The 23,875-nt window shown below is 45.4% G+C and overlaps 1 protein-coding gene across 14 annotated transcripts in view; it reads left to right on the top strand.

The window, feature by feature from the left end:
- Nucleotides 1–23,875, top strand: part of MEF2D (myocyte enhancer factor 2D) — a 222,597-nt gene that overhangs the window by 196,396 nt on the left and 2,326 nt on the right. For 5 of the 14 annotated variants that reach the window (XM_061605597.1, XM_061605592.1, XM_061605594.1 and 2 more), the window contains exons 7-10: nucleotides 2,584–2,774; nucleotides 4,340–4,360; nucleotides 11,657–11,786; nucleotides 20,811–20,967. In XM_061605597.1, coding sequence (XP_061461581.1) covers nucleotides 2,584–2,774; nucleotides 4,340–4,360; nucleotides 11,657–11,786; nucleotides 20,811–20,967 — 499 coding nt within the window. Of the gene's footprint in view, nucleotides 1–1,298; nucleotides 1,432–2,583; nucleotides 2,775–4,339; nucleotides 4,361–11,656; nucleotides 11,787–20,810; nucleotides 20,968–23,875 lie in introns of all 14 variants that reach the window. The other 9 variants (XM_061605599.1, XM_061605596.1, XM_061605606.1 and 6 more) reach the window with 7 other exon arrangements.

Below are 23,875 nucleotides of genomic sequence, written 5' to 3' on the forward strand. Positions count from 1 at the left end.
GAAGCTGCTTCGGTTGCAATATATCTGCCTCCTTTTTTGGTTTGCGTTTGAAATCAGCCTCATGCCAACCCCAGTGAGTGGCTGGATATTGGACTTTCCCCTGGTCAACCCAGTTTCTACCTTATTTGTTGCCCTTGTATTACAGTACAATGGAGAACTGTGCCCTGTTACATAAAATAATAATGATAATTACAAGTGTGTGTACTTATAATTTATATGTCGATGCATGATGGCTGTGCTGTGCCACCCTAGTCAGAGGCAGCATGCTTCTGAAAACCAGTTGCTGGAAGCCTCAGGAGGGGAGAGTGTTCTTGCACTCGGGTCCTGCTTGAGGGCTTCCCCCAGGCACCTGGTTGGCCACTGTGAGAACAGGATGCTGGACTAGATGGGCCACTGGCCTGATCCAGCAGGCTCTTCTTATGTTCTTATGTTCTTAAGATGCAGTAATGGCCACCAGCTTGGATGGCTTTAAAAGAAGATTAGACAAATTCATGGAGGACAGGGCTATCAATAGCTACTAGCCGTGATGGCTGTGCTGTGCCACCCTAGTCAGAGGCAGCATGCTTCTGAAAACCAGTTGCCGGAAGCCTCAGGAGGGGAGAGTGTTCTTGCACTCGGGTCCTGCTTGAGGGCTTCCCCCAGGCACCTGGTTGGCCACTGTGAGAACAGGATGCTGGACTAGATGGGCCACTGGCCTGATCCAGCAGGCTCTTCTTATGTTCTTATGTATTTCTGTGTATAGCACCAAGTCCATAATGCTTTACAAAGAACAGGCTTGATGCCTCTGCCCCAATGGGCTTACATTCTAAACATAGTTGCAAAAGAAGGAGGAGAAGGAGAGTCATAGACATTTAGCCTCTTTGAGGCATGCAGCAGGTTTTAATTCTCCATATTTCTTTAAAAATATTTTTTATTAATTTTCAAAGCATATAAAGCAGACAAAGTCCCATCAAATTCCAGAGGGGCACGATGCACAGCTCAAAAATTGTACTATACAGAGTTCTAGAGTCTAACCACGTGCAAAATGTTACTGTCCGTAGAGTGTCCGTTAGTTCGGACAGATAGGCGACTAACAAATAACATTTTATTATTATTTATTACTGTGTGGCAAAACAAATCCATATGGGGGAAAGTATTAATTCCAGCTCTGTTTTGTTCTGCCCTAGAGAGATGATTGTATTAGGTGCAGCATAGATTAAATACACAGAAGCATGTTCTTGGCTGCCAGTCATTACCACAGCCACATAGATGAATATATTTAATTCTCCATATTGACCTGTTGTGTCCATTAATTTCAGTAGGGAGATTTAGACGTGATGCCTACTTCAAAACAACTGGTGGGGAAAGTAAGGGGACGAACTGTGGCTCGGTGGTAGAGCATCTGCGTTGCATGCAAAAGGTCCCAGGCTCAATCCCCAGCAGCATCTCCAGGTAGGGCTGAGATTGTCCCTTGCTTGCCTGCCGCCCTGGAATGCCACTGCCAGTTTGTGTAGACAATGCTGGGGTAAATTGGCCAAGGGTCTGACTCAGGATAAGGCAGCTTCCTTTGTAAACAGGGAGAGAATGTGAGATTATTTCAGGGACACAGTCTTTAGCCTAGTCACATTAGGGCAGGGGTTCCCAAACTGTGGTCTGCGGACCCCCAGAGGCCCACGAGCTTGATTCCAGCGATCCACAGCATGTCCGTGAAGAACACTTACCATTCTATGGAATTCAAATTGCAGTGCAGCAGTTCAGGAGCCCTGGGCTCCTTCTGGGAGGAAGGGTGGGATATAAATCAAATAATACATAAAGAAATAATAAAATACTCTATAACAAAGACAAGAAGCGATAAAAATACAGTTAAAAATCATACAACATCTGGCACTGTGCATTACAGTTGTTACAGCAGGCAGAAAAATAATTAAGTGTCCCTTTAGGGGATTTTTTCCCCAGGTTTCAGGACAAGCTTCTTGTTTTAACTTTCAAAGCTTTACACAATCTGGCTCCTCCTTACCTCTCAGTTCTTATTTCTCATTCTACCTCTACTGGGAGGAAGGCTAGGATATAAATCAAATAAATAATAAATAAATAAATTCCATCCCTGCTTGGGATCTCCGCTCCTCAAACTCTGTGCTTCTTACCTGTCCTGGGGTTGTTTACTCTTTAGCTCGACTTCGTCCATTTTCTCTTGCTGTTCCATATTCCTGGAATTGTCTCCCAGAGCGCTTACGGACTGCTCCCTCAATTTCAGTTTTTAAGTCTTATTTAAAAATATTCCTTTTTTTCCAAACATCTGGAATTTCAGCTTAGGTATTTTGTTTTCTATAATTTAGATGCCTCAAGTATGTGTCTTTGAAGTCCTCTATTTGTTCCCACCCCCTTCCTTTGTTCTCGTTTTATTTTATTTAGGTTGTACACCTTTGGGGGCAGGGATGTGTCTTTATTGTTTTATTTTATGTACAGTGCCATGTGCTTCTGATGGTGCTATATTAATAAATGATAATAAATGGTTCGTCATGACCCTCAGTAATATTCCATGGGGACAACTTTAAGATGTTTTCCAACATGGTCCATTCTTTTAAGAATAATCTCTCTCTCCAGGGAATGGTTACGTCAGTGCCAGAGCTTCCCCGGGTCTCCTTCCTGTGTCCAATGGCAACAGCCTAGGCAAGGTCATCCCGGCAAAATCACCACCGCCACCCTCCCACAGCACCCAGTTGGCCACCAACAACCGCAAACCAGACCTCCGCGTCATCACCTCTCAGAGTGGAAAGGGTCTCATGCATCATTTGGTGAGTCTGGCTCAAGGCAGAGAAATCCAGTGTGATATTGTGATGCGTTTTCAACTTCAGCAGGCGCTTGGGCCCAGTCCACCCACCCTCCTCCTTAAGGTTGGGCCAGGACCATCCATTGGATAGATATTGGCTGTGACTTTGGACTGTATGAAAACCTATTCTCAAAATCTTCAGCACATATCTTTTTGTTATTATTTCTTAAGAATGCACAGCATTTCATAGCATTCTATAGTCTGAGAGGTAAGGGTGATCATAACAGCTATTTAGATTGGCATTGCAAAAATCTCTCAACTGTTCTTGCAGAATAGCATACCAAATAGGGCTGTTACAACACAATTCGAAGCATGTTTAAATAGATGTCCCTCTGAATTCAATGAAAATTACACCCCAATAATTGTGGCCATGTTGGTTAAACAACTGTATTTGCATATATGTGCCTGTCAGATCATTCTAAAGAAAAGTGCCTGCTTGGTGTTGAGATGATGTGTGCGTCTGTTGTATGTCATTTTAGAAGAGGTATTCCTTCTTCTCTCACACATAGATAGAACGCCACTTCTAAAATAAATAAAGTAAAACTTCTAAAATAAATAAAAATGAACTACTTAGAGATCTACAATTTGATTTTTTTTAAAAAAGCCACCAGTTAGTTGGTGACAGCCAATAAAATTTTTCTAACCTATTAATCTAAGCAAATAATAGATTAAATGTTATAGCTAGAATTCCAAATATGCAATGCCAGCATGTGTGAGACTGGAAATATATTTGGGAATAAAAGGATATTGTTTCACATTACTAATCTCCATCCGAGGGAGAGAGAACTTCCCTCTGCTCTCAGTCTACCTATGCTGGACAGTTCATTGGGCAGGAAATTACACGGGTGCTGCCATCTTGAAAAGTTGTATTCAGGCATACTCTGCATGGTCCTAGGTTATGGTCTGAAGGCACATTAGTCTGAAGCTAAGCGGGGTCAGGTGTGGTCAGTGCCTGGATGGGAGACCATTTGGGAACCATATGTAAGCTGCCTTGGGTTTCTATCATAAAAAGAAAGGCGGGTATAAATGTAATAAATAAATAAAATAATAATAAATAATGTTGAAACAATTCCAATATGGCGGCACTTTTGTCTGTCAGTTCAGTAGCTATCTTGATAATAGGTAATTTTGTATGAACATAAGAAGAGCCTGGCTGCTCGATCAGGCTAAACACCCATCTAGTCCAGCATCCTGTTCTCACAGTGGCCAACCAGATGCCTCTTCTGGGGAGCCTGCAAGCGGGACATGAATACAAAGCACTCACCCCACCTGTGATTTCCAGCAACTGGTATTCAGGGGCATACTGTCTCCAACAGTGGAGGTAGAACATAGCCATTATGGCTAGTAGTCATTTCCACCGTGGATGTTCTTCTGCACTCCAAGCTTAGCCTGTCATGCAGCAGGCCCTTGAATTTCTGGTCTGCCATGCGTGATAAAGAATAGGATTTTCAATTAGAGCTGAAAGTGGCGTGAAAATCAAGCAGTAAACATAATAATTTCCTTTCGGTTTCATTTTTATTCCGCACCTAGACGGAAGATCACATGGATCTGGTGAGTTCCCTTGCTTGCGTTTATGCGTGTATGTGTGTGTGTCTTTGGGGTTCTTTTTGAATTGCTGTGCCTTTTAAAAAAACAATAACACTAACAGTTGTCTTGCAACTGTGAGATAGGGAAATGTAGGGACTTACTAGAAGACAACCAGGCTTCTTTCAGGCATGTTCCAGGGTGTCCCGATTGGGATAAGAAGGTGGGTTGGCAGGCTTCCCTCCTCCCAGTTGGCATGACCTTAGCAGCTGCATTGACTGGGTATGGGTGTCCCTGCGTTGACAGTTCTGTGGCTGGGGAGGGGGCATTTCAGGAGGAATTGCAACTCGAAACCAGGCAAAAATGGAAATTGTCTCCCATCCCATGCTGCCATGGGGGAACTCCAAGCGGTGTGTCCAGGAGTTCTCAGTCACAGACCTGCTTAGATTCAGCAAGTTGACTGCGTTGAGCCTTGACCAACCTGATATACCCGCCAGATATTTTGGAACCAACTCCCATCAGCCCCAGCCAGCACAGCCATTTTGGACTGCAGCACCCATGAGCTGCAACTGTTAGTTCAAAACGGCTGTGCTGACTGGTGCTGATGGGAGTTAGGTCCAAAGCATCTGGAGGGTATCATCTAGAGGGCACCAGAAGCTTCCCTTAGACTATAGCCTTGGGAGATTTTAATTAATTAACTTATTTTATTTCTCTCCTGCCCTTCAGTATAATTGTTTCCAGGGTGGCTTGCAGCATTAAAACAATGAGATCTTAAAACATCAATAGAATGTCGCAAAAGTAAAACAGCAGCCTTAAACCAGTCCCATCAGAGGTGACCAACAGCCTAGTGTTGGGTGGTGGTGGTGGAAAGTACTTTGTCTGGTGCTGAAAGGATATTAAAGTGGGTGCCACAACTGAGAAGGCCCTCTCTCTCAACTTGCCTCATCCCAGACGGCAGGAGCACCCTGGGAACCGTAGGAAGCTGCTATTTTGTGACGGGCGTGATGGGTTACCTGGCTCTCAGTGAGTCCTTGTGGTAGTGGCAGCAGCCTCATGAACTGCTTTAATTTGCCCTCTCGTGAATTCTGCCCTGAACAGCCATCTGGCTATCTCCAAGGATCAAGCTGACCCTGTTTGTTTGTTTGTTCATTAAGCAAGATTTATATACCACTTAATAAAAGCAAACAAACCTCTAAAGCAACTTACATAAAACAAGGTAAGATATTCATAAGAAAATACCAAAAAGGTCAAACTGTAAAACAATATACGGATAAAAATCAAACAGTTTTAATATATATATATATATATTAATATAATAAAATTAGGGTTAGCTTATAAATAAGCCTTGAATGCATCCCTCAATCATTCCTTAACTACCCAGATTGCTTGGACAAAGGCGTGTTGTGCCTGTGTGCTTATCTGCATGTTCCGGGTGGCTGCTGTTCTCCTTCCCCCCCTTTCCTATTTTGTTTGCCCACCTGAATCATGATGTTCTCATGATGTTCGTGACTTCTTCGTTTCTGAACAAAAAAACGGATTCTGAAATCAGGCTGCTTACAGAAAAAAAAATGTGTTGCAGACAGAGGAAATCCATACAAGCTTCTCCTTCTTCTTCTTCTTGAGGAGGTAAAAGAAGAAAATACTGGGGAGTGGGTGCCACATGCATGTTGCATGCAAAGGCATAGGCCTGGCGACTCAAGAGAGCTGGAAAAGCAAGCGCCCTAATGACGTTTTTTAAGGCTGCTTCCTGCATCTGCACTCATCACTTGATGTCTTAAACATGCCGATGTTTTATTTATCTATTTCAGAATTTATAAATCACTCTGCGTTCTGGGAATACTTGAGCAGTGTACAGGAATAAAAAGCAAAGCATAATACAAATCCTGAAACAGTACTAAGACATAAAAATTGAGAATGATGAAGGAACGCCCCCCCCATCCCCGCAGAAACAGACTGATTTGGGAAGGCTTGGGAGAAAAGAACAAGCTTTCAGCAAGTGTTGAAAGCATAACTGTGTTGGGGTTTCTGCTTCACTTCTAAGCGGAGAGTATTTCAGAGAACGGGCACCCAAAAGCCCCAAACGTGAGCTCGTGTCACAGCGTGCTTTGCCGCAACGGTTTGTGGCACCATCTTCATCTACAGATCTGAGTTAGCAGGATGCAGTTTAGAGGCAGAGGTGGCTTCTGAAATACCCTGATCCAGAATCTGATATGCCAGTAGCAAAGCCTTGAATCTAGCCCGGTAGCAAATTGGCAGCCAGCACAGTGCTTTCCACAGAGCCTTTTGCACTAGCTGCAGCTTCAGGGCCACGTTCAAGAGCAGCCCCACAATAAAAAGTGCATTGTGGTAATAAAGTCTAGAGGTTACCAGTGCCCGTGTGTGGATGAGGGTCACTGAGCTCTCCCTGTCCAGGAATGGTTGTAACTGTTGTACCAGCTGAAGCTGGAAAAAGCCACTCCTAGACACTGAAGATGCTTGAGTTTCTAGTGATGATACTGGGTCAAGAGGTTCTCCCAAGCTACATAACTGCTTTTTCAGAGGGAGTGCAACCTCATACAGAACAGGCAGCTGACCAGTTTCCTGGACCCGCAAACAACTCACCCACAGGGCCTCTGTCTTGCTGGGATTCCGTTTCAGTTTATTGGCTCTCATCCAGCCCTTTACCAAGTCCCAGCACTGGTTCAGGGCTTGCACAGCACCTCCTGATCCAGATATTACAGAGAAATAGAACTGTAGAATTGTATTAGAATATTCATGACACTGTGCTCTAAATCAGGGTTCATTCAGGTGGTCCGCAGTGTGTCTGTGGATTTGTGGTTGAAGATGTTGAATATTCATATTCATAGTGCTGAATATTCATATTGATTTTGAATTGTATCTGTATTGCTTCTTTTATTTCTATTAATTAATTTTATTACTCTTTATCTATTAGATTTATATATCCCGCCCTTTCTCCCAGCAGGAGCCCAGAATTCCATAATGCGATGGAATTACAGTTGCTAGAACAGACTGAAAAATCATTGAGTGGTCCACTGAGACCCTCAGCAATTTTCAAGCGGTCCATGGAGAAAACAGTTTGGAACCTTAATGGCCTTGTAATGATGTTGAGTAGCACTGGGGCCGCAATAGCACTCCGGGGCACCTCACAGGACAGCTTCCAGGGGGCCGAAAGGCAATTGCCCAAGGTAACTCTCTAGAATTGGCTCCTGATTCCCAACTTACAGAGCTGATCCTGTGAGATACCATGGCCAATTAGGTTGACAAGAACAACAGTGCAATAGCTTTCAGCGGAGCCTGTTCACACATCTGGCCGTTGGGAAGGTTTGTAGCTCAGTGGTACTGCATAAGGTCCCAGGATCCCCAGCGTCTCCAGATATGACTGGGAGAGACAGCCCTGCCCTGAAATCCAGGAGGGCCACTCCCAGTCAGTTAGATGGACCGATGGTCTGTCGTGGTATAAGACGTCTTCCTGTCTTCCTGTGAGCAGCCTAACTGATCCTATGCTTAGTTACCTGGAAGGAAGCATAAATTCAACTTGTAAAATGCATTGAGCTTTAACCCAAAGATCTTCAGACAGCTGATACGCAGCCAGCTGAGTGCCCTATTGTAGGGCAGAAGGGTAGGACAGAAACATCTTAAATAAATAATAAATGAAAACAATACATTTTAATTAGAAATGCAAACCGTCTTGCCGCTTGACACTATTAGCGTGAAATGGGAACTTGGGGAAGCAGGTCTGAGAAAGGGGAACCCAAAAAGAGCTGGGCTGCTGGATCAGGCCAGTGGCCCATCACATCCAGCATCCTGTTCTCACCGTGGCCAGCTAGATGCCTGTTAGAGCAGAGATGACAGGGAGGCTCAAGGCTTGAGGGTCCAATGCTCGGACTTCTTCCTACTTTCTCATCAAAGGCTGAGGGGTATTCCTTCTGAAATGTGTCAGTTCTTAGGCTGATAATTACATGGAGGCCTGATGGGGCCCTTGGGGAGAAATGTTGCCATGGGCACTTTCTCCTCCCTTCCTTGCCCTCTTGGGAGGGAGATGTTCCTTGCCACTTTGAGCTTGCTTGGCCATTGCCTCAGTGTCAGGTGAACCAGGAGCTGGGGGGGTCGTGGGGTGAGGTGAGAATGTGCCTTCTCCAAATCCCTGGGGTCATTTTGGCCAGCCCCAGATTCCTTATCCAAAACCATGTCCTTCTGCACATCAGATGCACCACGCTAGGCAAAACATATTTTCCAAATGCATAATAATAATAATAAAATAAATTTTATTTTTCAGACGCCTATCTGTCCGGGTTAGGGACACTCTAGGCGACGAACAACAAGACTAAAAACAATACATATATATATCAACATAATCACATTTTAAGCTAAAAAACTATCCTTTAGTTCATTATAACATAAATTAATCTGTCCCAATCTTGTAGGCCTGCCTGAACAGCCAGGTCTTCAAGGCTCGGCGATAGCTGGACAGGGAGGGAGCATGTCTGAGATCAAAAGGGAGGGAGTTCCAGAGGGTGGGGGCCACAACAGAGAATGCCCTCTCTCTGGTCCGGACCAGCCTGGCTGTTCTCACCGGTGGGACTGAGAGAAGGTCTTGTGAGGCTGATCTTGTCAGGCGGCACAATCGGTGATTCTGGAGGCGTTCCTTCAGATATACTGGGCCAAAACCGTATAGGGTTTTAAAGGTCAATACCAACACCTTGAATTGGGCCCGGTAAACAACTGGTAGCCAGTGAAGATCTAATAACACCGGGGTGATATGATCCCAGCGACGGCTATGCGTAATCAAGCGTGCTGCCGCATTCTGTACGCATCCCTTTGTGTTTGTAACAGGGCAGACAACAATACTTCTTCACACAATGCACAATGTGTGATGAATTCGCTGCCGCCTGACAGGGTGATGCCTCACCCTGTCTAAAATAGCACTAGATGGATTCATGAAGGAGGAGAGGGTCTCTTAGTGACTGTTAGCCATGAGAACTAAATGGGCAGTCTACCTCTGAACATCAGTTGCTGGAAGGGAACAGATGGAGATGGGGATTCTCTTCATTGTGGGCATCCTGGAGGAGTCGGTCTGGCCATTATGGGAAAGCGGATTGGCATTTGGCAGGAGTGGCTATAAGCGGGCAGATTGTAAAGGTCAGCAATTTTCAGCTATATTCCAGCAACTTTCAGGAAAGTTGCATCACCTGAGTATTTCTCAGGGGCCTGACAAGACCTGTTTTTTTAACTGTGAGCCGGTGTCGTCTGAGTTTGCCTGTTTTCCTCTTCCCTCCCCACCCTCCTTACCTTTTGTGTTGTGTGCTCCTCTTCCCTCCCTATCTCCTTTATCCATCTGTGTTGTATCTTCTTAGATTGTCAGCCTAAAAGGAGGGACTATGTCATTTTTATTGATATTCACTAATAGGCGAAAAAACCCTTACAGTTTACGAACGTATCTATAGCCAACAGATATTTCTATCAAACTTTAAAAAGCAGGGAAATTTGGCAGCTATGGTGAACGCACCAGGGGAGCAGGAGACCTGACCTCCTCTCTGAGATACTGTACTGCCCTAAAAATTTGTCAAAATGCAAACACAATTTGGGTTGGTCTTTCACAGTCCAATCCACTTCCTGTGTAGCTTGGAAGAATTTGGTAACATGTGCCTCTGAGCATATGGTGAGTGCTAGCAATTGGGTGGGCGGGCACTGGGCAGAGGAAAAGCCCCTTCCCTTTCCAAAAGGAAAACATTGTGTATCATTCTTTTTCAGGCTTTCCTCCACCTTTTTATTCTACAGCAGGCTCATGTAGTCTCCCACAAAGCAAAGCTGACCCTGGCCACATCCACACCAGACCTTTATTCTACTTTAAACAGTTGTGGCATCCCCCAAAGAATCCTGGGAAGTGTAGTTTGTGAAGGGTGCTGAGAGTTGCTAGGAGATGCCCTGTTCACCTCACAGAGCTTCAATCAGAGCAGCTGACTGTTAAACCACTCTGGCCATTGGAGCTCTGTCAGTGGAATAAGAATCTCCTCTCAGCACCCTTCACAAAATTCACAAATTCTTTGGGGGAAGCCATGACTATTTAAAGTGGAATAAATATCTGGCATGGGTGTGGCCCCCTGATTAGCCAAACCAAACAGTGGTGAGTCTGGCTTGTAGAACACTGACAGTTGGTTCTTACTGAGCATGCCTGTGCTATCATAGAGTCAAATGTTAAATTTCTTAAATTAATTAAAAGTCAGCCAGGCATTTTTTAAACTTTTAAACTGCAGAAGATGAAGGTCAGAGTATGGGACAAGGTCAGTAATAGGTACTCTATGAACATGGCTGATTTTTAATTAATTTCAACAAATTATGAGATCACTGATAGAAAAAAGTCGAACAGGGGTCTGGATTTCCCCCCCTCTTGTTTTGCACTTTGAACTCTTGATTCTCTCTGAGTGTTGTTGGTTTCGCCATGAAAATTTATAGGATGGTTAAGTAAGCATTTCTGAGTTCAGGGCTATAGGTTTTGTAAGGTTTTGTTTTGAAATGAGCTTATGGGAAGCAGCAGAATGGCATTGGGCGGGTATTTTCAATTTAACATTGCGGAATGCAAAAAAACCATGCTAGCTTATAGCATGCAGCCACTCTTGTGGCTGTATAATATAAGCTGCTCTTGGGCTTTAGAGTGGGATATACATGCTTTGAATCAGTCAATCAATCAACCTGACAGCCAGGCTCTTCAAATGCTCTGTGAGCCTTCCGGCAGTCACCCCATTCCTCCCCATCCCTGCCTCCCACAGAAAGGACCTGATATGACCTTCTGAGTGAAGAGGAGGGAGGGGAAATCCCTGCTGCCACACCATCAGGGAATTTGTTCTAAATACTCCTAAGCATGTAGCTATGTCACACAGTCCAGGCTCTTGTAAGCTTCAGGTGCTTTGCCAGGAAAACTGGCTTGTCCAGGCTCAAGGGCTTAATATTGACCTTCCTCAGCGTCACCTTGACTCTGTGCTTGGGAGTCAAGGAGGGCTTTGTGGCACAAACCCAGGCAGTATTTTCTTCCTTTGCCTTGAAAATCTCTTGTTTTAGCAGTGAAAGCAGGGCTGGAAAACCTGCAGCCCCCAGGGCATATCAGGCCCCCAATGAGCTTTTCTGTAGCCAAGGACACCCCATGCCCAGTTTATTCAAATTAATTGAATAAAGCAAGGCTTGGATTTTACCTCTTCTGCACATGATACACTTTTCAAACACTTCTTTCAAGTGGGTGAGGCCATCTGTCTCCCAACCCCTGTTTCCATATATCGTGACCTCTCTCTCTCTCTCTCTCTCTCTCTCTCTCTCTCTCTCTCCCCCCAGCAGAACACACAAAGGCTTGTGGTCTCTCAAGCGACCCATTCTTTGACCACACCAGTTGTTTCGGTGGCAACTCCAAGTCTCCTGACACAGGGCTTGCCCTTCTCAGCAATGCCCACAGCGTACAACACAGGTGAGGCTGCAGCATTGGTCGATGCGAGGAGCAGACTGGGAGTGAACTGTCCCACGTGCCGCACCTTTCTACTTCAAAAGCATTCTTGTGAAAAGGAGGTGGCAACCCAGGTTGTGAGAGGCTGGCTTTGTGCCACATGCAACCCAGTCTCTGTGTGTTGAGCATTTGGATGCTCACAAGACTGGCGGAGAGAGCCAGAGGGAGCTGGAGTCAAGCACAAAAACCAGTAGCCCCTGGCTACTTTTCTCCACCTCGTAGTTATCGATCTGTAGCAACCTTTGCCAATCTGAGGTCCTCCAGATGTTTTGGACTACAACTCCCCCTCAGCCCCAGCCTGTATGAGGACTGTATGAGGCTGCGGCTGACTGGAGCACAGCTGTGCCGGCTGAGGCTGACAGGAGTTGTAGTCTTAAAAGAATCTGGAGGGCACAAGGTTGGAGACGGCTGATCTAAATTGGCCAATTTTCTCTGCAGGTTGGGAAGAAGAGAACAGGGTAAATTAGCTGTTAAGTGTGGGGATGAGCAGAGCTCAGTGATGGATGGATGGATGGATGGATGGATGGATGGATGGATGGATGGATGGATGGAGATGGATGGATGGTGATGGATGGATGGATGGATGGATGGATGGATGGATGGATGATGGATGGATGGATGGATGGATGGATGGATGGATGGATGGATGGATGATGGATGGATGGATGGGTGGATGGATATGGACGGACGGACGGACGGACGGACGGAAGGAAGGAAGGAAGGAAGGAAGGAAGGAAGGAAGGAAAAGGCAGATTGTAATTAAAACAAAATGAGAACTGACTGCACTCTCTTCTCCTCTTCTCATTTCTGTCTTTGAAAGTATAAGCTGCCCTCCATAGAGGACAGATTTATCAAAGTCACAACAGAATGCAGGAACTGTGGTTTGATGGTGGAGCACCCCTGACAAAACTCTGGAGTCGCTGCTAGTCAGTGCAGATAGTCCTGAGCTGGTACTGAGCTAGGTGGACCAAGGCAAAGTCATGTGGGTCCATAAGTGGGCCAGCAGTTCCTCTGAGGTGGCAAACCTCTTGTCCCAGGGCCCACTGGCAGACACCCAGTTGCACATACAAGCGTGTCTGCAGTAGGAAAAAATCCAGGGTAATACCAACAATAGGCTAGAGGTAAAATGCACATGTGAAGTGAGTACATTCTGAGGTGGAGATTGGCTGGAACGCCCCCTGCCTGAACCCCGGAGAGCCACTGACAGTTTCTCAAACTTTTTTCACCCTTGTCCCCCCCTCTAGCTAACAAAAATCCCACGCCTCCCCATTCAAACGCAGTTCCTGTAATTATGCTGCACACCCATGATGCAGATCATGTAATAAGCTGTGTATGATCTTCTCACCTTCCAAACATAACAAATCAAACTTTTATATTGTTAATTGTTTACTTATATTGTGCATATTATTTGGAAACACTCACGCTCCCCCTGAGATTTTCATACACCCCACCCTTGGAGGGCACACTCGCCTGGCTGAGAAATTCTGCTGTAGATCAGCCTTCCACCAACCTGGTGTCCTCCAGAAGATTTGGCTTACAACTCCCATCATCCCTGTCCATCCCTGCCCATGCTACCTGGGGCTGATAGGAGTTGGAGTCCAACAACTTCTGGAGGGCATCAGGTTGGGGAAGACTGGAGTAGATGATATACTGATACACTATGTTCAGAGGCAGTCTACCAGAGTACCAAACACCAGAGAAAGTGAGAGCAGAGGGCTCTTGCTGCCATACATCTGTTTGTGAGTATCACAGAAGCAACTCATTGGAGGCAGAGGGAATCCTGCACTAGAGGGACCCATCTTGGACTGACCAAGGACTGTAGCTCAGTGGTTGAGCACCTGGTTTGCATGCAGAAAGTCTCAGGTTCAATCCTCGACATCTCCAGGTGGTGCTCTTGGTGAGCCGCTGCTAGTCTGTGTAGAAAATACTGAGCTAGATGGACTAACAGTCTGATTCATCTTAAATCAGCAATTTATTCAGAATCCTGTGGACTAGAACCTACATTTGAGGGAAAGGACCCTAGCTCAGTGGTAAAGCACACACAGAAGGTCCCAGGTTCAATTCCTGGTAGCTGCAGGTAGGGCTGGGAGAGACCCCTCCCTGAAACCCCGGAGAGACCCTGCCAGTCAGTGTACTAAGCCAGATGGACCAAGGGTCTGACTTGGTATAATAAAGCAGTTTCCTATGTTCCAACATAGGCAGTTCTTACATGATACTGGGGTCAGAGGGGATGATTTCAGAGGACAAGAAGCCTGAAGTTGACACAGAAAACGATGAGAAGCTGGTCTTAAGGAGCAGGTTTGATGTTGAGGAATGGAATGAGGTGTGAGGTCAAACACACCCATCTTAATTAGCAGACGGGGCCAAAAGGGAGGCCTTTCTCAGAATGAAGGCACATCATTCTGGGGTGTGTGAGCAGTTGGGTCATGCTCTCTTGCCTTTTGCCTTGGTAGGTTACAAATAGAGATTTCTTTAAAAAATAATTGTGGGGCTGAAGCTGAGGGTTGGTCGGGAGTTTCTGCCCTGACAAAGGAACTGCTGGCCAAACTGGATGCTTGGAGGGTGACATTCAAGCCTGAGGTTTGCTGTCTGAGAGGTGGCTGCTGCTGTTTTTTATATAACCCCCCAGCCTTCACCAATCTGGTGCTTTCCAGATGGTTTGGACTCCAACGCGCATCCACCAGCTGATGAGAGCCAGGAGTCCAGAACCACTGGAGGTTGCTTCGAAAGTTAATTTTTTCTTTCCCTACATGGCTGGCAATGCTCACATCTGAATACTTGTGTACATTGTTTACAGTTTGTAACGCAAGGCATTCTTTTTAATATTGTCAGCTACTTCCCTATCTCCCCCTCCCCTTCCCTCCCTGGTCCTTCTGTTCCAATGGGCAGACAGGCTGACATGGAGAGGATGCCTCGTGCTAGGCACAGCGCTGGCACCAGACCCTTAGGGTACTGGAGACCATCCACAGCCACCTCTTCTTTTCCTTTGCATTGATGAGCATAGCTTCAAAAGGTGTAGAAAGTTGATTTTAAAAAAATTAAAACAGATTTTTTGGAAGCCAGTCCTACCTTTTTGCCACTTTTTATGTCCTTGATACACAAACCCTGGCTTTATTTCTGTGGCCCTTTTACAATGTGAGGTGCTAAGTCTTGTCTCGCTTGTCTTTGATATGGAAGAGAAACTCACAGATTCCAACCCCACCCTGACTGTCCGGGGTGGGTGGCAGGATGCCTGAAAGTTTCCCAGCAAAGGCTTTGGCAGCTGCTCAGACTTTGTTTTCAAGCGGTTTTGACAGCTGAGGAAGGGAGGAGTGACAGGAACTGCAGACACCCAAAGCAAGAATGGGTGGCTGCAGCCAAAGGGGGCCCACCAAACGTTCAGGTTGCACCTTGTTCTTCGCTTCAGACCCAGAGAGGCAACCCAGCAGAACTGCCTCTAGGGAAATCGGATGGGAGGCTGACAGCTTCTTGGGAGGTGAATGTATTTCCCCCTTGTTCAAATGTTTGAAGTATTGCCTCTTGCGATTTGATTGCAACTGCAAGAAGATTCCCCTCCTCTCCTTCTTGTGGGAGTTTCGCACAAAGAGGGAGACCCAGTTTTCACATCAGAAAAAGCATGTTTAATTTCAAGGTGGCCTGAAGAAACGTTGGATGTTGAAACCTATATCAAGTGGAGTGACGACAAGAGGTCTAAGTGCCAGTGTCTTCCCACTTTTGGGCATGCATTTACTGTGGAAAGAAAACAAAAAACAGAAAAACAAGTCCAAGCTCCCCACGCTCTCTCTCTCTCTCTCTCTCTCTCTCATCGACCCAAAGTGGCTAACCTGTGGCCCTCCAGAGTCTGTCTGTGACCTGGTGGTCCTCCAGAGTATCTATCCTAACTGGTGGTCCTCCAGAGTCTGTCTGTCTGTCTGTCTGTCTATCTATCCATCCTCTTGATGTTTTTTGTGGACATTAAAAGCTGCTGGCACAATCTCAGCCATTTCAGCATTGGTAACTACATTTTCACATGGGGCAGTTAGCACACTTTTAGTCCTGCCATGCTTAACTGGCTGGATCATGCCCTTTGTTTGCTTCTTGTTTTATACAAAAACTGGAGTGAGACTTAAGTGCACGCTTTATTTAAAAAAATCCAGATTATCTGCCAGTTTTTCAGTATCTGCATAATCTAACCTAAACTTCCCATATTCACCCTTTCTTACCTTGGTCGTTACCTTTATCAACCTGCTGCCCTATAGATATTTTGGAATACAACTCCCGTCAGCCCCAGTTGGCACAGTTGTATTTGACTGCAGTTCACACCAACCCCAGCTGGTGCTGATAGGAGCGTGGCTACACTAACTGGAGCTGATGGAATTTGTAGTCTCATTATAAAATCTCTGCAGGTTGCCACTGCACACTCTGTTATTGACAACATAAGTAACAGTTTGTGCATTGTATTATATAGCCGCAAGGGTGACTGTATACTATAGTCAACATGGATTTTTCGCATTCCACAATGTTAAATTGAAAATACCCCCATGCCATTCTGATCCTTCCCATAAGATCATTTCAAAACAAAACCTTACAAAATTTACAATCTTGAACTCAGAAATGCTTGCTTAACAACCCTCTAAATTTTCATGGTGATACACAAAACAGTCAGAGAGAATTGAGAGCTCAAAGTGTAAAAAGAGAGAGAGAAATCCCAGACCCCTTTTGGACGTTTTTCTCTCAGAGTTCTCCTAATCTGTTGAAATTAAGAATCAGCCATGGTCACAGAGTACCTGTAATCCTATTACTGACCTTGCCCCATACTCTGTCCTTCATTTTTTGCAGTTTAAAAGTTTAAAAAATTGCCTGGCTGATTTCTAATTAATTTAAGAATTTTTGGCTTGAACTGAATGATATTGTCAGGCATGCTCACTAAGAACCAACTGTCAGTGTTCTAAAAGCCAGACTCACAGCTGCTGGGCTTGGCTAATCAGGGGGCCACACCCACACCAGACTTTGATTTCACTTTAGACAGTCATGGCTTCCCCCAGAGAATCATGGGAAGTGTAGTTTGTGAAGGGTGCTGGGAGGAGACTCCTATTCCCCTGACAGAGCTCCAGAGGCCAGAGTGGTTTAACAGCCACTCTGATTAAAGCTCTGTGAGGGGAACAGGGCATCTCCTAGAAACTCTCAGCACCTTTCACTAACTACACTTCCCAGGATTCTTTGACTGCCTAAAGTGAAATAACAGTCTGGTGTGGATGTGGCCAGGGACAGCTTTGGTTTAAATTTGGGTGGGAGGCTACATGTGCCTGCTGTAGAATAAAAAGGTGGGGGAAACCCTGAAAAAGAATGATACTGTTCACAATGTTTTCTTTTTGGGAAGAAAAAGGGCTTCCCCTCTGCCCAGTGCCCACCCACCCAATCTCCTCCCCTCCCTGCCCTCCCCCCCACCCCTCCCCCAGGTCAGTGTCACTTATCCTAAGCATGATTGCACAGGAGTAAATCCCACTGAACTCAAAAAGCATGCAAACAATCAAACCTGCCCTCCCCTCCCTCTTGCCCCTTTCCTTTCCCTTTGTTCACCCTTCCCTTCCCTTTGCCATCCCCTTCCAATCCCCTCCTTCCCCCTCCTCCTTCCCCCACGGTCAGTTTTACCTATCCTAGGACTACAACTTGGGAGACCAGGGCTCAAATCCCCACACAGCCATGAAGCTTCACTGGGTGACCTTGGGCCTCTCATCCTCTGAATCCCCTCTGAATACTGCTTACCATGAATCTACCTGAAGGCAGTCCATTTCATTTTCAAGCATGATTGCACAGGAGCATATCCCATTGAACTCAAAAAGTATGGAAATGATCGAACTGGCCTTCCCCTCGTCTTCCCTCCCATCACTTCCATTTTTCCCCTTCCTTCACCCCTCCCCCTCCCTTTCCAATCCCCTCCTTCCTCCTCCCACTCCTTCTGCTCCCCTCTCCCCCTTCTTCCCTCTACTCTCCTCTCCTCCTCCCCCATGGTCAGTTTTACCTATCCTAGCCATGACTGCACAGTAAATCCCATTGAACTCAATAACCCTCCTTCCCCTCTCTGCCTTCTTCTTCCCTTCTTCCTCTCCCCCCCCTTCCTTCTTCCTTCTTCCTTCTTCCCTGCCCACTCCAGGCTTCGCTCCCCATGGCCAGTTTTACCTTTCCTAAGCATGATTGCACGGGAATAAATCCCACTGAACTCAATAAACATGCAAATGATCAAACCTACCCTCCTCCCCCCTCCTGCCTGCTCCCCTCCCCACCCCATCCCCTGTGGTCAGTTTCACGTATCCTAAGCATGATTGCAGGGGAGTTAATCCCACTGAATGCAATAAGCATGCAAATGATCCATCCATTCTCAGCAAACTTGAACAGGATCCCATTTTTTACCACCCGGACTACAAAGCAGAGAAATTCACTAGTAGACAAAAACCCTTGCGGTTTAAGAATGTACGTATATCCAACAGATATTTCTATCAAACTTTAAAAAGAAGGGAAATTGGGCAGCTCTAGTGAATGCAGCTTGCCTACAGGACACGTAACCCCTGAGCCACTCCCTGTGGGGATGATCTTTAGCTGCCCTTGACACCCAGGAGACACAAGGAGGGATTTGAACTCACAGACTCCCACTGTGCTATACCAGCGGTATTGCTATATAGCTGGTAAGCTATATATCAACTATATTAAAACAGTTGATATCATTCAGATGGTCACTTTAAATATGTTTCATTTACTTTACAATTATAGTGAAGAGTAAATCATTCTTTTGCTTCTATTTCTGTGAATACGTGAACTACAGCAACACTTTGCAACACTAAAAAAAAGCTCCAAAAACAATGTGGAATAATGGCACTGACTGTTCTGCAGAATAGTTTCCAGTGGACATGAGGAGTGTCTCAGTTTGCACAAGATAAAACAGCGGGAGGTGAAATATATTCTAGCAAAATTCTAGGTGTGCTTTATGTTTTTAATTAACCATGCCCACCTTTCCTTAAGTGGAGTAGTTTAAGCATAACAGGCTGAACACATGCATCTTGGGCAGGCCCAGTTTGTTTTTTCCAAAAGCTAGAGTCATTGCTTAAGTAGCAACATATTGTAAGTCTGATTTTACATCAAACTGCAGTTTCAGATTCAACTGTTAATGCGCCCAAAATAGAAACAGAGCATAACCTCCAGTTTGAAACAAAAAGGCTGTCTTCATCATTTATATGACATTGACCAATAAAATGGCTTTGAAATTAATAAAAATAAATTTGACACAGATTTCTAGGATGAATAATGAGAGAAATATAATTTTCTCGGTTAGATTCTCTGTAGGAACAGTAACACAGAAAAGAAGCAAAGTAAGAAGAACACCAACAAACATACAAAAATGTAATTATTCAGCTTTGGAGATGGCAGATGTTGCCACTACTCACCATCATGCACTATATGCAAATTCTTCCAAGCTACACAGGAAGTGGATTGGACTGTGAAAGACCAACCCAAATTGTGTTTGCTTTTGACAACTTTGTAGGGCAGTACAATATCTCAGAGAGGAGGTCAGGTCTCCTGCTCCCCTGGTGCATTCACTAGAGCTGCCCAGTTTCCCTGTTTTTTAAAGTTTGGTAGAAATATCTGTTGGTTATAGGTACATTCTTAAACCGCAAGGCTTTTTTGCCTATTAGTGATTAATAATTAGCTGACCTGCCACCTCTCTCCCTCTTTGTATCTTGGGAATGATTATATATAAATCAATGAATTAACTTACAGTTTAAAATACACTTCCTGAGCTGCATAATTTTGCAGTTAACATTTTCAGGGTTTTTTTTGGTGGAGCCATGCCACTAGACCTCAAGTAATATGTTGCCTCATTTGGCTTGTTCATTACCCATACTTGAGATCTTAGTTTCATAGTTGTGACAAAGTGCTTGAGGGGTGTGCACAATGTACACATGCAGGATTTCTCTTTTAGAATGGGTTAGATAAGGCAATTTCTAATATTCCTAAACCTATGCTGAAAATGGATTCCTTCACATGCTCTGCTTGTGAGGCTCCCAGGGGCTGTTGGCCGCTGCTGGACTTGATGAAGGCTTGATCTGAGCCAACAGGGCAGCTTCGTATGTTGAAGCAAGGATAGCTGGGTGGGAGGGGACTGCAGTATGCAGGCTTCTTTGGCAACAACCGTGCATCCAGAGGGTCACATGACCAGAGCCTGCATCCCTTCCCACTCAATGTTAAGCGCAGTGTGCCTGTTTTCCGGTCTAATGTTGGCAATGGACACATGCAAAGGGCCCCATCTAGTGGTATGTAATTTTAAAAGCTGGATCCTGCCATCCCTTCAGTAGTTTTTTTTCTAAACTAAAAAACCACAAAATCACATCTCTCTCTCGCTCTCTCTTTCTCTCTCTATTTGCCAGCTGAGGATAATAAGATCTGATGAACTGGACTTCTGGCACAATAGAGTGGCTATTGGTGCAGGGCTCTTTGTTGTTTCAATGTTAGTGTTTTGGCAGAGTTTGGGTAGCCCTGCCTTCAAAGTGACCCCTTCCCCTGATGCTGGTTTGCTGGTGTGTCTGAGTCTGGGACAGAGTAATGAGGAAGAAATTGGTTCAGTTTGTATTTTAAGGTGAGCCTTCCAAATCCACACCTCCTGAAATAATTTGCAAACCAAAATGCAGTTGCCCTTTTGAAATTTGCACTTCAGATTTTTCAGTGCAGTTTTTTGCACCAAAGTATACAAAAATGTGTACTTTAGGGGAAAATGCATATTGTACTGTACTGGCTATATTGTTATTGTATTTTATCATGTTTTATTGTACGCCGCCTAGAGTGGCCATTGGCTAGATAGGCGGCCTATAAATTAAAGTTTATTATTATTATTATTATTAAAAAATGTGTACATTAGTAAAAATTACGTGCAAAAATGCAGAATATTAGAGGAAATGCTTCTATATACCCTTGTGGTGTGTCTTTTGCTTCTGAAATCCTGTCCCCTTTTCCTTTCAGACTATCAGTTGACCAGCGCAGATCTTTCATCCCTCCCATCATTCAGCTCACCCACTGGTCTGTCTCTGAGCAATATCTCTGCTTGGCAGCAGCAGCCACAGCAGCAGCAGCAGCAGCAGCAGCAACATCTGGTGCCGGTATCACTAAGTAACTTAATGTAAGTGCATTGCAATGAATTCCCCCCTCCCCCTGTACAATGGGACCTTATAACGGCATTTATATCGTTCTTTAGTGCCTAATCTTTTTTGGCTTGAGGGCTGCATTGACACACACACAGACCAACCACACTCACTATACATGCACGATCACCGCACATACAGTACACAAGCTCATCAGACATGCAGGCACATAGCGCATTCTTTCCCTCAGAGTGTCCTGAGGGCCAGGTAGACTGGCCAGGAGGTCCGCATTTGGCTCCTGGGCCTGAGGTTCCCCACGCAAAATAAACCATCCTGTGCCCCACATGCCCCTGTGAAACTTCATTTCTTCATTCATGGTTTTACGTCTCTCCCCTCTTTCCGTCTTTGGTCTCTGATGATAAAAAGGGCAACCCACAAAAGCTGGATGTTGTTATCCTCAGATAGATGAGGAAAGGGGTAAGGGAAGACAATGGAGGAGGAATAGGAGGAATGCTAAACCATTTCAGTGTATTGCAGAAGGCATGCGGAAACAGATACCTCTTCACAGGCGTCTTAAAGGAGGCAGTGGGCAATGTGACAATGTGTGACAGCCTTCCCCAATCTGAGGCCCTCCAGATGTTTTGGACTACAGCTCCCATAAATGTGGCAGCTGTCGGGTAAGCCGTAAGCATGAATTCCTGCATTGAGCAGGGGGTTGGATTCGATGGCCTTATAGGCCCCTTCCAACTCTACGATTCTCTGATTGGTTTTGGCCTTTTGACGCTGGGTCTGATGGGAGCATGGTGTGATGGCTGGGGCTGATGGGAATTGTAGTCCAAAACATTGGCGAGCAGCAGGTTGGGGAAGGCTGATGTATATTCGGTATGTGAAGAGAGATGTAGCAGTGAAGGTCAGGGGCTAAGCTTCAGAACTTTTACAAGATACTTTGCCTTTCCAGCTTAAGTGTTGTACAATTGGCATATAGATGCAAATTTCCATAATTTATGTAAGTCAACAGAAGTATTATTATTTCTATTTATTTATTTATTACATTTATACCCCGCCTTTCTTTTCATGATAGAAACCCAAGGCAGCTTCCATATGGTTGCCAGGCGGTCTCCCATGCAGGCACTGACCAGACCTGATCCTGCTTTAGCTTCAGCAGGGGGCTGTCCTTGTGTACCTTCAGACCATAGCCTGGGACCTGGGAATTCTTTTTGCTTTTTAAGTGCATATAGATCATACACATTTCCCCAAGATTTGCAACATTATTGGGATGAAGAAACGAATAAGACCCGCTGTGCCATGGCCTTATTGTATATCTGTGGAGGGTGACTGAGCCCAGGTGTTCCTACCATGAGGTAGAACTTTGGTCAGAACATTCTTACCCCTACAGAGTTGCTATTCCAATGTATATATATTTTTAATTGGAACACGGATTTTGAAATTTCTTGTCAAAGAACTCTCTCTCTCTCTCTCTCTCTCTCTCTCTCTCTCTCTCGTGACAAATGTCAATACATAATCTCTCTGCAATCACATGTTGCACTTTTGGCAGAAATGTTTTGATGGGCTGCCTGGGGGACCTGACATGATTCTGTCACTGAAGCAAACAGCCCAACAAATCACTGTCTTGACTTCTGACCTGTGAGAGGCAAAGGGCGGGTTGGTTACATAAGCAAGGCCAGCTGAACGACAGTGCTTGACATCTTGACTTAATCTGGTAGAAGAGACCCTATTTTGTCCCAGAAAGTCTGCAGCTGATTTGCAAAGTCCAGAGTTCAGTGGTACAGCATGTTCTTTGCCTGCAGAGAGTCCCAGATTCATTTGCTGGTATGTCCAGCGAAAAAGACGCCAGTCCTAGGCAAGAGACCCCCTCACCCCGTGTGAGACCCTGGAAAGCTCAAGTCAGTCCTGAGCTGGAGGGATCCATGGCCTGACTTGGCAGAAGGCAGCTAGTCTTAGAGCGTCTGGTTCACATGCAGGAGGTCCTAGGTTAATCAGACCGACCGACTGTATTTGCCTTTGCAAATTTATATACAGAGTACACCACACATAAAAACTGAACAGATAAAATCCCCAAATTAATTATATATATTTGAAGACATAGTGAGGACCGTAATGGCTCTTATTTTAATGGCTGCTAGAAATTTTGGCCTCATTCGCATGCAGTGCTAAGCCATGCTGTGGCTTTAGCAAGAATGACCCGTGTGTGGGGGAGTGCAGAGCAAAAATTGTGGTCACTTCACTCCTCCCCCAGCCGTGCTGCTACACATCTCCCCTACCCCTTCTGGGCTAAATTTGACAGATAGGTGGGGCAGTTCAGCTGTCAATCACCTGATGCCACAATGACGTCAGATGATGGGTGCTTTGACAAGTCTTCAAAGCACTATGCAGGGCTTGCAAAGAAGTACTGACCATCAGCTGAATGTTGGCACTTCGAAGCCCTGAGCAGAACTCTTTGCAAGCCCCTTCAAAGATTGGCTGGCCACAGAGTTTCCCAGGGGAACTCAGTAGGGTAGCCAATTCCAGCTGGCATGCTCTCCCGGCCAGTTATCAAGCATAACCCATCTCCACTGTCTCCTCACCTGTCATCACATATACCAGCAAATGTGGGGCAGGTAGTTTGGGGAAAAAGCAGCCTCATGGGCCAAATTGGCATCCATGCTGGGCCTAATTAGGCCCATGGGCTGAAAGTTTCCCACGCCTGTGTTGAGCCATGGCTTGGATTAGCGTTAGGTGTGAATTGGATCACTGTCACCTGATTTTCTTGGTCCTGGGTGTAATCCATGAGGTGTCAGTCAGCTCACAGGGCAGGGAACCACCTCTCTGCTCCCCACTCCCATCCTTGAGCTCCTTTCCAGTTCTGAGTCAGCTGTAGGGCTGGATGGGCCAGTAGTCTAACCCAGCATAATAAGGCAGTATAATATTTATGGAAGGGACCCCTGG

This window comes from Rhineura floridana, chromosome 22, assembly GCF_030035675.1.
Source record: "Rhineura floridana isolate rRhiFlo1 chromosome 22, rRhiFlo1.hap2, whole genome shotgun sequence".
Classification (NCBI taxonomy): Eukaryota; Metazoa; Chordata; class Lepidosauria; order Squamata; family Rhineuridae; genus Rhineura; species Rhineura floridana.